Below are 13,222 nucleotides of genomic sequence, written 5' to 3'. Positions count from 1 at the left end.
TTCCGCCTCTTAGTGAAGAGGCCTCCACAGCATCTTGCCCTTATATATATGTAAACAGCACTCCTACGCTCCCAGCTTTAAAGTCATCCTTGAGGACTGAATGGCCACCTGTAGATGTGGGCACTGTGCCTCTGGATACACAGGAGGTGCTCGCCATTTTGCCCCTTCCCTTGGTTCTTCCCTTCTGCCACACTTGTGGAATCACACACGGCTCTGCTTCCGTGTCCTCCCCTCAGGTGGTCCTCTTATTTACAGTCCACCCCGCCCTCACCAGCAGTGCGAGTAAAAGGAAGACGCTTCCGCTTCTCCGCCGTTTAACCATTCATTCATTCATTTACTCCACAGCTGCCCCAAGGTGAGGAGCAGCTAGCCCGCGCCACATTAGATACCCAGTCAACACGCAAGCAAATGAAAGGAGCTTAGTTTCGCACCACCCATGAGACGGAAGTAAACTTGGCCCAACTGCACAGTGAAATGGGGGTCAGTCTTAGGTGTCTGTCTCAGTCTAGAGCATCTCAGGAACAGTCTGCAGCCCCCCAGTCCTGTAACATACCTGGATCTAAACTGTAGAGAGACACTTTAAAAGGTACGTTGTACGGCTTTAGATCTCAGAGCCGCGGGACAGCTGAGTTGCTTACAGCACAGGCCAGCCATATCCGACGTCATAAATACTGGGTCTGAACCTCATACCTCGAGACCAGAAAGAGCAGCAGACCACAGTGATTCCAGACACTCCTCTGGGGCCAGAAACTGCTCAGCGGCTCAGCCACTTACCACCTGGTGAGACCACAAGAAAGCTGCTAACTTCAGTTTAACCTTGGTAATGACTGTGCTTACCTCACAGGGCTGTGAGAATTCAATGAGTTAGTATTTATCAAGTACTCAGGACACAGAAGGTTGGCACCATACTCAAAGCCCAGGAAGGGCCTTTCCCTCCATTCTCTCAGATCCCTGGTTTGAGGTAACGTAACGTTTGCAAACATGTCATGTGCCACATGCGCTGCCTAACCTCATGTAATTCTTAATGCTGCAGATTAAACTACCTCATGTAACCCTTAACATTATGACTTAGGGGTCACAGTGTAATCACCATTCAATGGCTGAGAAAACTGGGGCTCTGAGAGGTTTAATTATCTCTACAGAACTCGTCAGTGGAGAAATGGGATTCAACTCAGGCAGTCCAACTCCAATGCTTTAATGACTTGTTTCTAAAATGGTTTTTTTTTTTTTTTTGGTGAATGCCATAGCCTTGGGTTTGGAAAGTATTGCAAGCAATACAAAGAGGGAGAAGATAACAATGGGAGTTCTCCTCAGAAAAATCTGAAACAAGAATTCCTAAAGTAAAACTGTGTGGGAGAAAAGGAGACAGTGGAGGGGACGAGGTGTATAAACTGACGCTTAACAGGGTCGAGGAGGAAGTTTTCCTTTTTCCCTTGCTAGAGTCTTTGGCTGGCCTAGTAATTGACATAAGATTAAGAGGAAAAAAATAAAAGTTTAATAAAATGTATACATGGGAGAGACACAGGAAAACTAACTTCAAAATGGCAGAAGTTATCACCTTAAATACTATTTTCAGCTAAAGACAAAAGCAGATATTGGGTCCGGTGGGGCAGGGAGGTGCAGGCCGGCGGTCAGTTACAGACGGTTACCAGGAAGAGCACAGTAAACCAATGTGAGGCTGTTCTGCAGATTTACTGACAAGTCACCACCTTCTCTGTTGTTAAGTTTCTAGAGACTTGATCCTCCTCTTCCAGGAACAGCAAGGGAGATACCCTAACAAGTGGAGAGTTCCCTCACAAATGTAAATCTCTCACAAAAGGATAACTTTTACTCAGTTTTCAGAGCTTCACCTGTGTCTGCAATTTCTTATAAATGACCAACTTAAAATAATCCTTATGCTAAAGAAGCGCATTTTGGGGTGGCAAATTGTGCTCCCCTACAACAGCCATTCTAAGTGAACCTTACGCACGCATCGCTTGAGTATATGCTACATAATCCTTCAGCAAAATGTCACTTCTATTAGAAATGAGCAGTCTATTCATAGTAAGTCAAATAGTGGAATCAAAATGTCATAAATTTCTTAGCTAGGCAGAAACTCATAAGTTTTCTAAAATATATTATACATACTATTTATATGTACAAAAATTTTTCTACTACACTTTATAAAGGCTTGAGAAAGAATATCAAAAAGGAGAAATTGAAAAACAAATGAAATGGGAGCACTGAATATGAAACAGAAAAAGTGAAACAAAACTAGATAAAAGTGCTAGATTTCTAATTTAAAAACACAGATATGCAACAAGCAACAAAGGTTTACGGCACAGCACAGGAAACTATAGTTAATATCTTGTAATAACCCATAATGGAAAATAATCAAAAAACAGTATGTGTGTATACATAACTGAATCTATATATACACATATATTGAATCAGGGCTTCCCCAGGGGCTCAGAGGTAAAGAATCTGTTTGCAGTGCAGGAGCCACAGAAGATGTGGGTTTGATCCCTGGATCGGGAAGATCCCCTGGAGGAGGGCATGGCGACCCACTCCAGTATTCCTGCCTGGAGCATCCCATGACGAGAGGAGCATGGTGCGCTACAGTCCACGGGGTCCCAAAAAGTGGGACGTGACTGAGCACGCACACACACAACTGAACCACCTCGCTGTGCACCTGAAACACTGTAAGCCAACTACACTTCAATAAAATATATATATTAAAAATTCAAAAGCAGAGGGATGGGACAGGGAGGGATGTGGGGTGGGAGGGGGGTTTGGGCTGGGGGACACATGTACACCCATGGCTGATTCATGTCAATGTATGGCAAAAACCACTACAATATTGTAAAGTAATTAGCCTCCAATTAAATTAATAAAAAAAATTCAAATGTTACTTCTAAAAGCAATGAAATCACTCATTTCTTAAAAATTGAAGACCAAGTCAAAGAAGACTAGAATGTTCCCTGTGAGGTTTTATACTTACTCCATTAATGCTGCTTTGGCTCCAAACCTTTTTAGAACTTATTTGGAGATGTCCTCAGAATGAACTTTGAGAGAATGAAGTTTCATTTTACAGTCAGCTCATGTTGGATGGATGGATGGGAAGACACACACATCACTCACCTTATGTATCAGCTGGGTCCCAGATGATCCTCTGGCCATTTCCAAAACTAATCCATCAGAGGATGAGTAGCCACACTCATAAAGGACCACTCGAAAGAATGTTCCAGGGGATGCTTGCTAAAATCAGCTTCTTTACCTTACAGATACCATTTTATATACAGAGAGAGAAAGAAATTATGCTTAAATTACCTATCAGTTAAAATTATGGGAGAAACACTCCAATCACAAGCCTATATTGACAATAAAATATTGCAACCTTTATTTAAAATAAAACACAAGTTGGCAAGCCTTGTGAGACAACAGGCAGACAGCATTCCCCTTTCAAGGGTCTCATTATTTACATCAAGTTTAACACTGTTAGCAGTTCACAGTCAGACAACAGGGTGAAAGTATTAAATTAGAAAAACGAAACACCTGAAAATATATTACAATAACAATTAAGAACGAATACCTGACAACACTGGTAGTGTGACCATGACTGATGTGTTTTCGGTTCAGTCCCACACTGTCTCACCTCGTCCCCTTAGCAACGCACCCGGGGGCAGGCCCTCCAGACTTGCTCCTCTGTGCACCCACCACACATACACCTGCAGAGCGTGACCTTTGGTATAAACATTAAACACGTTTTAAAGAATCTGAATCATATGGTTTAAGGACAAAGTTCTATCAACCACCATGAAATGTTCAAACTTATTTTTGCCAAGTGAGCACAACACTGGAATTTATCCACTGATAGTCACTACAGAATTAAGATTGCCAAGAAAGAAAAGTGTGGGGTCTACCCAGGGGACAGAGCTCTGAGCATGCACAGACAGCTCAGTCGGCCTGTTCACAGCACACACACTAACCAGGGCACAGCTTCCAGTCACCACAGGGAAATCTGAGCAGCTCCTCCCACTCCCCTCCTTCTTAGTGAGCACGACAACAGTGTATGTACATAATGTGGAATCGCATGTACCCTCTGCGCAGATCTGAGATATGGTGGTGTCCAAACATACGCCCTAAAGAACAATAGGATGAGTACCTCATGGGTCCTTCCAGCTGCTGAATACTAATTTCTCTGAAGGACCGTCTAATCAAGGTGACTTCTCAAAGTCTCAGCGAATGTCCTTCATGATGGAGTTCCAAGAGTGGTCACAGTGAAAACCGGTTTGTCAAAACAGAGGAAGGCTGGTTATCTGGCCCTCATCTATTGGAAACATCTGTCTCGTTGCATTCTTGCCACTCATAAAACATGGTACCCTACTTCTGAACTGTACAGAACAGTATTTGGATTCTCCACCAATAACTTCTGAATCGAGAATAAATTTGTTTGGCCTATCTATGTTATTACTGTGTTAGAAATGCTGAAAATTATCTTTTGATGTGAAAACTTTACTAACCAGAAGTCCCGTTCTCCAATTAAGAGTTTATAGTGCTTAATTACATGATTCGAAATGCCTATCCTGAGGCTTAGAGGCAAATCTAAGCAAGCTCCAACCAGACAAACTATGTGTTTCCTTTCTAAAAGCCCACCGGCATTTCACAGTCCACCTCCCCTGTGTCCTGAAGTGAGCGAGAATTCGCCGAGACCTCAAGCCTTCTGTGTGTAATAGCTCAGCAGCTTGAATGACATGGAGGATCCGGAAACCTGCTGCTTTGAGTACAATGGTGAACAGAGAATCTCACAGAACAGACACAGACAGTGTGTACTATGGAGGGGGATGGCGGCACGTCACGGCCCTTCAACTTAAAAGGAGACATCCTTTCCCACAGATGGGCTGCAGGTCTGAAGATCTGCATACACGCCACCTGTGACCGCGGGCTGAGGTCACAGAGCAATGGGGAAGGGAAAGGATGTACCTCTTCTAGGAGAGGTCAACTGTTTCAGGTTTGTAATAGTGCACCTTGGAGGGTGGAAAGGGCCCGGTTGAGAGCGTCTTACCCCCAGCTCACCAAGCAGGTGGAGAAACATGCAGCGTCTACCTAGCCAGCAGCCCATGAGAGAGCAGCCCATCGACTGTGGCTCCGAGCCACCGCCACCAGAACGTTTGCTCCCCCAGTTTTAGTTCAGTAACAGGGCAGAATCAACCTAGCTGACAAGTCCTCTCCTCTGCAAAACACACGAAACCCACCTCTGAAGGCACAATTCTCTAGGAATGACCTCTGCCACTCCAAGTCAGCCGGGAATCAAGATGCCCGACGCCGGCCTTCTCAGAGGAAAACACTGCTGATCACCTGGGTGATCACAGGCTGGAGTCTTCCCTAACTTCCGAGGGAGATGTGGGTCTAGGACGTGGAGTCAGAAGTGAAGGAAATCCCTTGCACCCTTGTTATATCAAGACAGAACACACACAGCTCAGCTGGGTGGTGTGAAAAGCAGCAGCCCCAAGGCAGAGACTCATCTTCTGGGACCCTGCAGTAAACGCCACAGAAGACAGGCTGGGGCCACGGGGGCTCAGAACACACTGGGGCAGATGCTCAGGAGCAAGGTGCCGCCCATTCCACAGCCCTAAGATCCTCCCCACCACCTCCCCCAAGTCACACGGGAGGGCAGAGGATGGCAGTGAACTTCTGGCTGTCACCGAGCTGTAACAAAGCAGGTAACGGTAACTGTCACTCCAGGCAATGCTGGCTTGCCAAAGAAAAGCCAACCTTTACTTTTTAAAAGTCTGGTAGCTAGTAAAACTGGAACTCCTTCCAAAGAATAGAAATTCCCGACTATTAAAGAGTGGGACAAGTTTCAGAACCAGCCCAAGGCCTCTCCTCTCTGACTGGTGAGGCTCTGGCTAGTAGTGATGTCCTTGTCGGGTCACATGGAAGGTGCGGTCAACCCCAGGGCTGCCTTTCCTTATTTCTCGCCTGTTCCCACACACCCCTGACTGAAGCAGGTTGCCAAAGAACTGAGCTACTGGCTTGACAGAAGCTGAGACAGAGATACAGACAGCTGAAGTCTATTAATACATAAGAAGAAATTTATGTCCAGAGACACTTACCTAAAGATGACTGGTCGTTAACAGATGCTTGGGACACAGAGATGGCCCCCAGATCCAGGTAGAATGAGTTAATGCAAGCATGATGATGAAACCCCAAAATCATCAAGAATAAAAATGTAGACAACCCTGTCAGCTCAACGTGAATGCCTTGGGCGGGGTTGAATGCAGAGCCTGAGGGTAACAGTGACATCAGTAGCAAAAATGGAAGGAAGGAGGAGAGGCCCAAAAGCAGTGAGCTACAACGCAGAAATGGCCACCAACGCAACTTCCTCTTGAGTATCTTTATAATTTAAGAGGTGAGTTACATTCCGCTACTCCTCTTAGGAGACAAAAAAAAAAAAAAAAATGGATGATAAATGTCAAGCTCATCTATAACTGGTAGGAAATCCTAGAAAAGTAATTCCCAAAGTGCACTGGTTCTACAGCCATCCGCCCCCACCCCCCCCCCAAAAAAAAAACAACAAAACTATACAGGACATAGGTTAAAAAAGACACTGTCAACGTGACCAGGTAACGAGCCTGCTCCAGCATCTATATTTGGGACGTGGAATGGCTGAGCATGCGGTGGGCAAATGTTCAGGGCTGAGGGGGCCTCACTCTTCTTGAGCCAAGGTCCCTGCAAGAGCTTCTTTGTTCTGGAGTGAGAACATGTTACTAAAGTTTTATAATTAAACCAGAAAGTTGGTCCCTAGTTTTGGGAAGTTATTCAGCACTGAGTTACCATTTTAGCAAAACAGTTAACTACACCTGCACATACTCATTTAGCAGTTTCATACTTATAAATGTGATAAATCACAGAGTTGATTGTTTATATATCTCTATTTTCAGGTCCCTTGCACACAAAAGCTTAACAGGTCAATCATTATCTAAATAGACATTAATTTAGATGTCTAAATTACAGACATCTATATAGACATTATAGATGTCTGTGTCTAAATAGACATTAATAATACAACTTTATAGTTATACCAGATACTTTTTCTCAAAGTGCTTTCATACATTATCTCAATTATTAAAATGATACGAAACAATAAAGTTTTTTTAAGAAAAAGGAATGTAGGACTAGGTTTGTTTTTTTTTTAAGTTGCTACTTCTTCATTACAAAGTGCAGACTGCTGTGTCACTAAGGTCTGTCCAAAAGAATGACCCCATATAATTTTTTAAATTACTGAGTTCTACCGAATGCCTGCTTTGCTAGTGTAGCCATTAGTTAACATTCAAGTCCCTTACGGTCAGAGCGCCAGGAAAGTGTGCTTTACAAATGTGCAGCACCGTGCAAGCGGATTGTCTATCTGAGCCACTATTTTTTGCAGTGTCTCACAAGGCAACAGGAACGGTGGCAAGACCCCACAATGAGAAAGTGAATTAAGAACCACACACTCTAGCCTTGGCTCTGCCACTAATTAACTGCTCTGAGCTAATGGGCAAGTAACTTCAACATCCTCTCTTCCCATTTCCTAAGCTGTGAAGAAAAAAGTCGGAGTGTTGCTGCTGCCGACAGTGCTGGAGAAACTCTCGGCAAACACACTGGTTGAGACACAGCCCCACGGGGGCTCCACGGGGTGAGGTCAATGCATCAGGATTTTTGTTGGTGTTTTTTTTTTTTTTAAACCCCAGGAAATTTTGTTGCACATCCTTGGCAAAAACTCATTGGATTAAGTGTTAATAACAGTAGTAGTTAACGTTTGTGGAGTACTCATTACATGCCAGACACTCAAGCTAAGTATCTTACACACATTACCTCATTTAATCCTTACAACAACCCTGAGGTAGTTACTATTATTATCCCTGTTTTCCAATGAAGAAACTAAGGCCGAGGAAGGTTAAGTGTGACTTGCCTTCTAGACTAGCTTTAGAGTCTGAACTCTTAATCACTTATCTAAACTGTATCCTTAAAGCCCAAAAGCTCCATGACTTTGTTAAATAAGTATGGGTGGTGCCTTAGCAAAGTCAGCATTTTATTAACTGGGCACTATTTTACCAGTCAACTTTCAGCTGAAGTGTACAAAAATTCTAACTTAAACCCTAGAATTCAGCTAAAAAAGGGTCTAGTGGAGACCTAATAACCTCAATGTATAGAGGTCACCTGGAAAAACACTGAATAATTTCTCAGGGCCATTTTTTTTTTTTAAGGCTATATCTCTGAAAGTCACGATGGAGATCTGTAGGAAAATACACACATTTTAATAGTACACAAAGCCTTTTAAGAAAATACTTCATGGAAAGCACAAACAAGATGTATTTTACACAACACTGCATTGTAAGGTAGAAAATCTAAACTGAAATCATATTATAAGTACATGAGAAGATTCAATCTGGGGTAACCCCAAAGGGATGCATACATACAACCACTTTAGAAAGTTTTCAACACCTTGTAGAAGGGCTTTTGCTCCTGCTGTCTGCTTTGTTTTAAACTAGACAGAATTAAACTACATTTTTAGTTTCTAAACGTAGTTTTCTCTGCTTTGAATTCAAATGTTTAAATTTATTTATGGTTAGTTTTTAAAAAATCTGGTCCCTTTTGAGTAGAAAAAGGAAAAAAAACCTAAGTTACATTTTTATAGTAAGTTGACAGTGTCTCTTTAACCCGAACCCTGAGCCCTCAACTCCTGAAATTACAGTTAAAGCATCATGTGGATGGAGTGTGCTGCAACAGTCAATGCTGCAACTCTTGACAGTGTTGAGAAAAGAAAAAAAGAATCCATTCGTGGACATACTGAGCACCTACTATGAATGAGACAGAGCCAGGTGCTACCCCTGAGTAAGACCCAGCCCTCACCCTCAAAGACTGCTCTTCGGTGAGAAAACCAGGGAGCTTAAATACACTCAGTAGTGTTCCTCCAAGGCTTATTTTCAGAGCTCTCAAGGAAAGACCCCTTGCTTTAAAGAAAAAAAAAAAGAAAGAAAGAATAAAATCAATCCCCTGAAAAATGATTCTAATCCCTCAACTTGCATCCACAATGACAGGGATAAACTTAAAAAGCAGCATAATAATATTCTAAAGTTTTAGCTTTCCCTGCCCCACCCTTAAAAGGCTAACTGCTAAAACAATTTCAAGTTTATGGAAGTATATGATGAAGGAGAGTGGCAAAGAAAAAGGTGGCCGGAGGATTGCTGGTTTTCAAATCCAAGTTAAAGGAACTCTTTCAAACATTACAAAGAGATTAGCCAGATCTCTGGTTGCCTGTGTTCCACCAACAAGTAACAGTCAGAGGGATCACCCAACCCCTGAAAGGAATGCCCAATGCTGTCTCCTCCCTGCTTTTTCTTCTCTTGGCCTGGGACTCCTCTGGAACACCCATAGAAAGAATCAATTCCTTTCTTTCTATTGAAAACTAAAATTTCTCCTTGGTCAAAGATGCCAAACTCTGCCCAAAACCATTTTTCCCCTTAGCCTGATTAGTATAATCTCAGCAGTTTTAAATTTCATTATCTGCTACCAAGCAAAGACGATGAAAAAGGAGAATGAAAGATGTATATTCATACGTAACAATACTGCACTAAAGAGCTTTCCAGAGAGGCTCTCAAAGGGATAACTATACATTTATTTGCAAAACACCCTTGAGAACATGTATCATTACCTCCATTTAACAGATTAAGAGAAGGGGCTATGGGGCTGACAGTGGATCAATGACAGAGCCAGGAAGAAAACTCACTGTTCATCAGTGTTGAATTCCTAACTTCCTAAGTTAATATTCCTTTGGGAAGAAAAAACAATGAGTTTTTTAAAAAATATTGCATTCTCTTTGGAGGCAGGAATGGAGGGGGCATAAAATTTTAAAAAGAGAATGAAGTGGTCATTGGACTTAGACCTGGTATCGAGAGTATTAATAACATCTAACCAATTAGATTTGGTTCTAAATTCAGAAGTGATCCTAATTAACTTCTGTAACAATAACTGAATAGGGAAGGAAAAGGAACCACTAGGTTTCCAGGTTCTAATCGGCATCCCCTGAAAATGACCTGCTTCTTCAATTATGCATTTTTAAATAGAGGTGAAATGAAAAAATAAATATCAAAGAATACTTCCAATATGATCTTTACAAACAAGCACAACAACTGGCAGGGGGAGTCAGTGAAAGAAGAAAAGCATGTGACAATAACTTAGGGTGATTCATTTGAAATCCGCACAGAATGAGAACGCTTCTCCCCATTCTCTACCAGGATTGGGTCTAAGAGGAAGAGGAAAGGTACAGAGAAAGAGTCATTAGGACCAAGCTAGCTTTTCCCCTCAGTCACAGGCTCCTGGGCTGAATGCTGGGTTTCAAGACGACACCCTTTCCCTGACACTTAGTTGATAAAGAAACATACACAGCTGCTCAAGTCCTTGGCCAGTATGTCAGTATGCAGGGACTCCCCTGGGAGCCCTGTCCAGGACCATTATTTTCAATAGTGTTCAATGCTGGTTAATGCCCTGAATGCCACCAGGAACAGAGGAAGACAGCCTGCCCAGCAACGGGCAGAGAAAAACCACCAGAGACCTGCTATGCCTATGGATCACAGATAGGCACCAATGAGCACAAAGCTCATCCTCATCCATTACAAAATCATACACCAGCCGGGAGAAGTGGCTTCTGCTGGGCAGTATACAACGGAGGAGGCGGTTTCAATCTCTCTGAACACACATCCTGGCTTTCTCTACCTCCGGCACCAACTAACACACCAACAGACAACAGGACAGGTGTGTACAGACAGGGCCATTGAGCCATCTGATCTGCAGCTCTTACTGCAGCTGTGACCTTGTAGGAGCCAGGCTAACCGCAGCTTCCAACAGCCTTGAACAAACCCTCCTGGCACGTCCCCACCCACTCACTGAGATCAGTACCACTAGTACCCACTGGAGCGGGGCAAAGTGAGGGCCACAGCCACCCCGCTGCCTGGGCACAGGCCCTGCGGCCTCGCTGGACAGCCCTGTTGGCCAGCTCGCGTCCCTCCAGGTGAGGACGGGCTGGACTCGGTCCTTCGTAGCTCGACAGGCACGTGTCCCTGATGCTTCAGTGCAGCTTCTGATCTGGCCCACGACTGCCCTGCCCCCCATCTATTTTCCCTCTCTCCTATGGATTTTGCTTTTTGTTATTTTTGAGATGAACCTGTAAACGTGAGAACTCAGAGATCTGAGGTACTTCACAGAAACACACTCAAGTATCAGTCTTCCATTTTCTGAAACAACACAAGTAGAACAAGTCCCTTTCCCTCTCCGCTCAGCAACGTGTGCACCTTCCCACTTGGCTACCAGTGGCTACCTCTGCACCACATCACTGATTTCCTGCACACACGACAATAAGTTGTTAAGGACAGGGTTTGCCCCGGGCACGCCAGCGGCTGTGCAAGACACCTGCAGCTCCTGCAGGCTCAGTTCCAGTTTGCTCACAGCCTCTCGGAAGGCAAATTTGTTGCGAGTTTGGGGGATGCAGTCCACATAGCCTGAGCAGTAGTCGAGCAGCTGGTGGCCAGTGTCCACCAGCTGGCTGTTGGGCACAGGTTCCGTGATTGCACTGGACAGTAGGTCTGCACATTCCAGCAGGGCCTCCTTGCTGATTTTGTCGGCTGAGATTTTCTCAGCCGCCTGTTTGGTTTTTCTCAGAGCCACTTTAGTACCTGCTGTGCCATTGGCCATTTTGGCTGGCGAGATGGAAGATGTGGGCAGAGGCACTTGAGGTGGAGGCATCACAGGCCTCCCAGCTTTCCCACTGATGGGCACCGCCCCTGGAGCCGCCTTTTTCCCCGCCTCCTGTGTTTCTGACTTGGGCTGGACTGCAGTCGGGGCGATCGGCTCTTCCGTGGAGTCTGAGCACACGGATGGATGCTGCAGTAGTCTCATCACTGGTGGTGGGGGTGGGGCACACTTTGGTTTTACCCGGCGGGGTCGGTCCTTGTCTCCAGAGGAAGTGACCTGATGCTCTGATAAGAGCTTGAATTTATTCCCCTGAGAGTCTGTGCCAATGAGCTGCACGTCAGCTGGAGTGTGCTTCAGAGTGGGCGAGATAAGGACGGGCACTTTGTGGTTATGAGTGGCCGGGAGGACCGCAGCAGTCTTGGCTGGAGAAGCCCAGCCGGCCTGCTCGCCATCCTCTGGGACTCCGGCCACGCCAAGCCGTGCCCCACCGTTCCTCTCCTTGCTCTTGGGGGCAGCTGCCCCTCCAGCCACCCCCAACCCTGGAGAATCCTTCTCTGTAGTGGCTGGATCCCCAGAGGGGGTCCTGAGAGGAAGAGCGGTGCCGCCTCTGGGCAAAAGTTTGGCTTTTGGTCTCTCCCTGGTCGGAGCGGAACCTTCCTCTGATTTTTTGGGAAGCGTGTCATTGGCCCTGTCCACATTCTCTTCTGGCTGAGAAGAGGTGGACACTGTCCTTTCCAGCTGGAGTTTGGACCTCTGGCAGTTCCTGGGAAGGGTCATTGCCATCCTATCCTGCTCTGGAAGCCCTGAGGACATGGAAGATGTAGAGTTTGACCTTGGAAAAGGCTTGGAAGTGTCATCACTGGCTGTGGGTTTACCTGCTCGTAAGCCCAGTGTCTTTTTGATTAAGCGTGGTGTAAAGAAGCCTGTGATGCCAGACCACCCGCCCCCAGCAGCGCCACTGCCCCCACCCCCACCACCGTCGTCATTACAGAGGTTCCTCTGTGCAAAGCTACCCCCATAGCACTTGGGTGGCGCCAGACTCGCTTCTTGCTGGGCAGGAGTGAGAGAGAACCCCTCAGCATGCTGCAGAGAAGCAACAGATGAGAAGTTACCCGTCAGTTCGTATTTCTTGTGGGGCTGGTTCTCCATTTCTCGAAAGGAGCTGCTGCGTTTGGGGGGTGTGGGAGCGTTTCTCTTTTTCATAAAGGAGCTGAAGAAGCCTCCCTTCCTATCTCTGGTGAAGCATGTCTCTTTGGCATCTTCCAAGAGGCTGCTGGGTGACTTGTCTCTCTGCTTTCGCGGCAGTGCTGGGGACCCACTGGGGGCCTGTGCACTTCTAATGAACCCTGATTTAAAAAAAACAGAACAGCCAATCAGTATTGTGAAAAGTAAGTGACTCACCTGAGTTACTAAGGCTGGATTGTGAAGAGTGTTGTTGGCATCTATTAAAAGTCAAGTGTTAGCAGGACTCAGAGAAAACTAATTAATACTTTATCATGTCACACTGCTG

General features: G+C 45.2%; 1 protein-coding gene across 8 annotated transcripts in view; it reads right to left on the bottom strand.

Annotated features, from left to right (window-relative positions):
• Positions 1 to 3,353: 3,353 nt before the first annotated feature.
• The window catches only part of ABL2 (ABL proto-oncogene 2, non-receptor tyrosine kinase), a 100,211-nt gene continuing 90,342 nt past the window's right edge, over positions 3,354 to 13,222 (bottom strand). For 4 of the 8 annotated variants that reach the window (XM_043484754.1, XM_043484757.1, XM_043484758.1 and 1 more), the window contains 2 exons: positions 12,825 to 13,058; positions 3,354 to 12,515 (listed from right to left, as the gene is read on the bottom strand). In XM_043484754.1, coding sequence (XP_043340689.1) covers positions 11,335 to 12,515; positions 12,825 to 13,058 — 1,415 coding nt within the window. In that variant the 3' untranslated portion in view covers positions 3,354 to 11,334. Of the gene's footprint in view, positions 13,059 to 13,222 lie in introns of all 8 variants that reach the window. The other 4 variants (XM_043484750.1, XM_043484752.1, XM_043484753.1 and 1 more) reach the window with 1 other exon arrangement.

The sequence above is a fragment of the Cervus canadensis genome, chromosome 13 (assembly GCF_019320065.1).
Source record: "Cervus canadensis isolate Bull #8, Minnesota chromosome 13, ASM1932006v1, whole genome shotgun sequence".
NCBI lineage: Eukaryota > Metazoa > Chordata > Mammalia > Artiodactyla > Cervidae > Cervus > Cervus canadensis.
The sequence above is the reverse complement of the archived record's forward strand: the minus strand, read 5'-3'. Positions and strand labels throughout refer to the sequence as shown.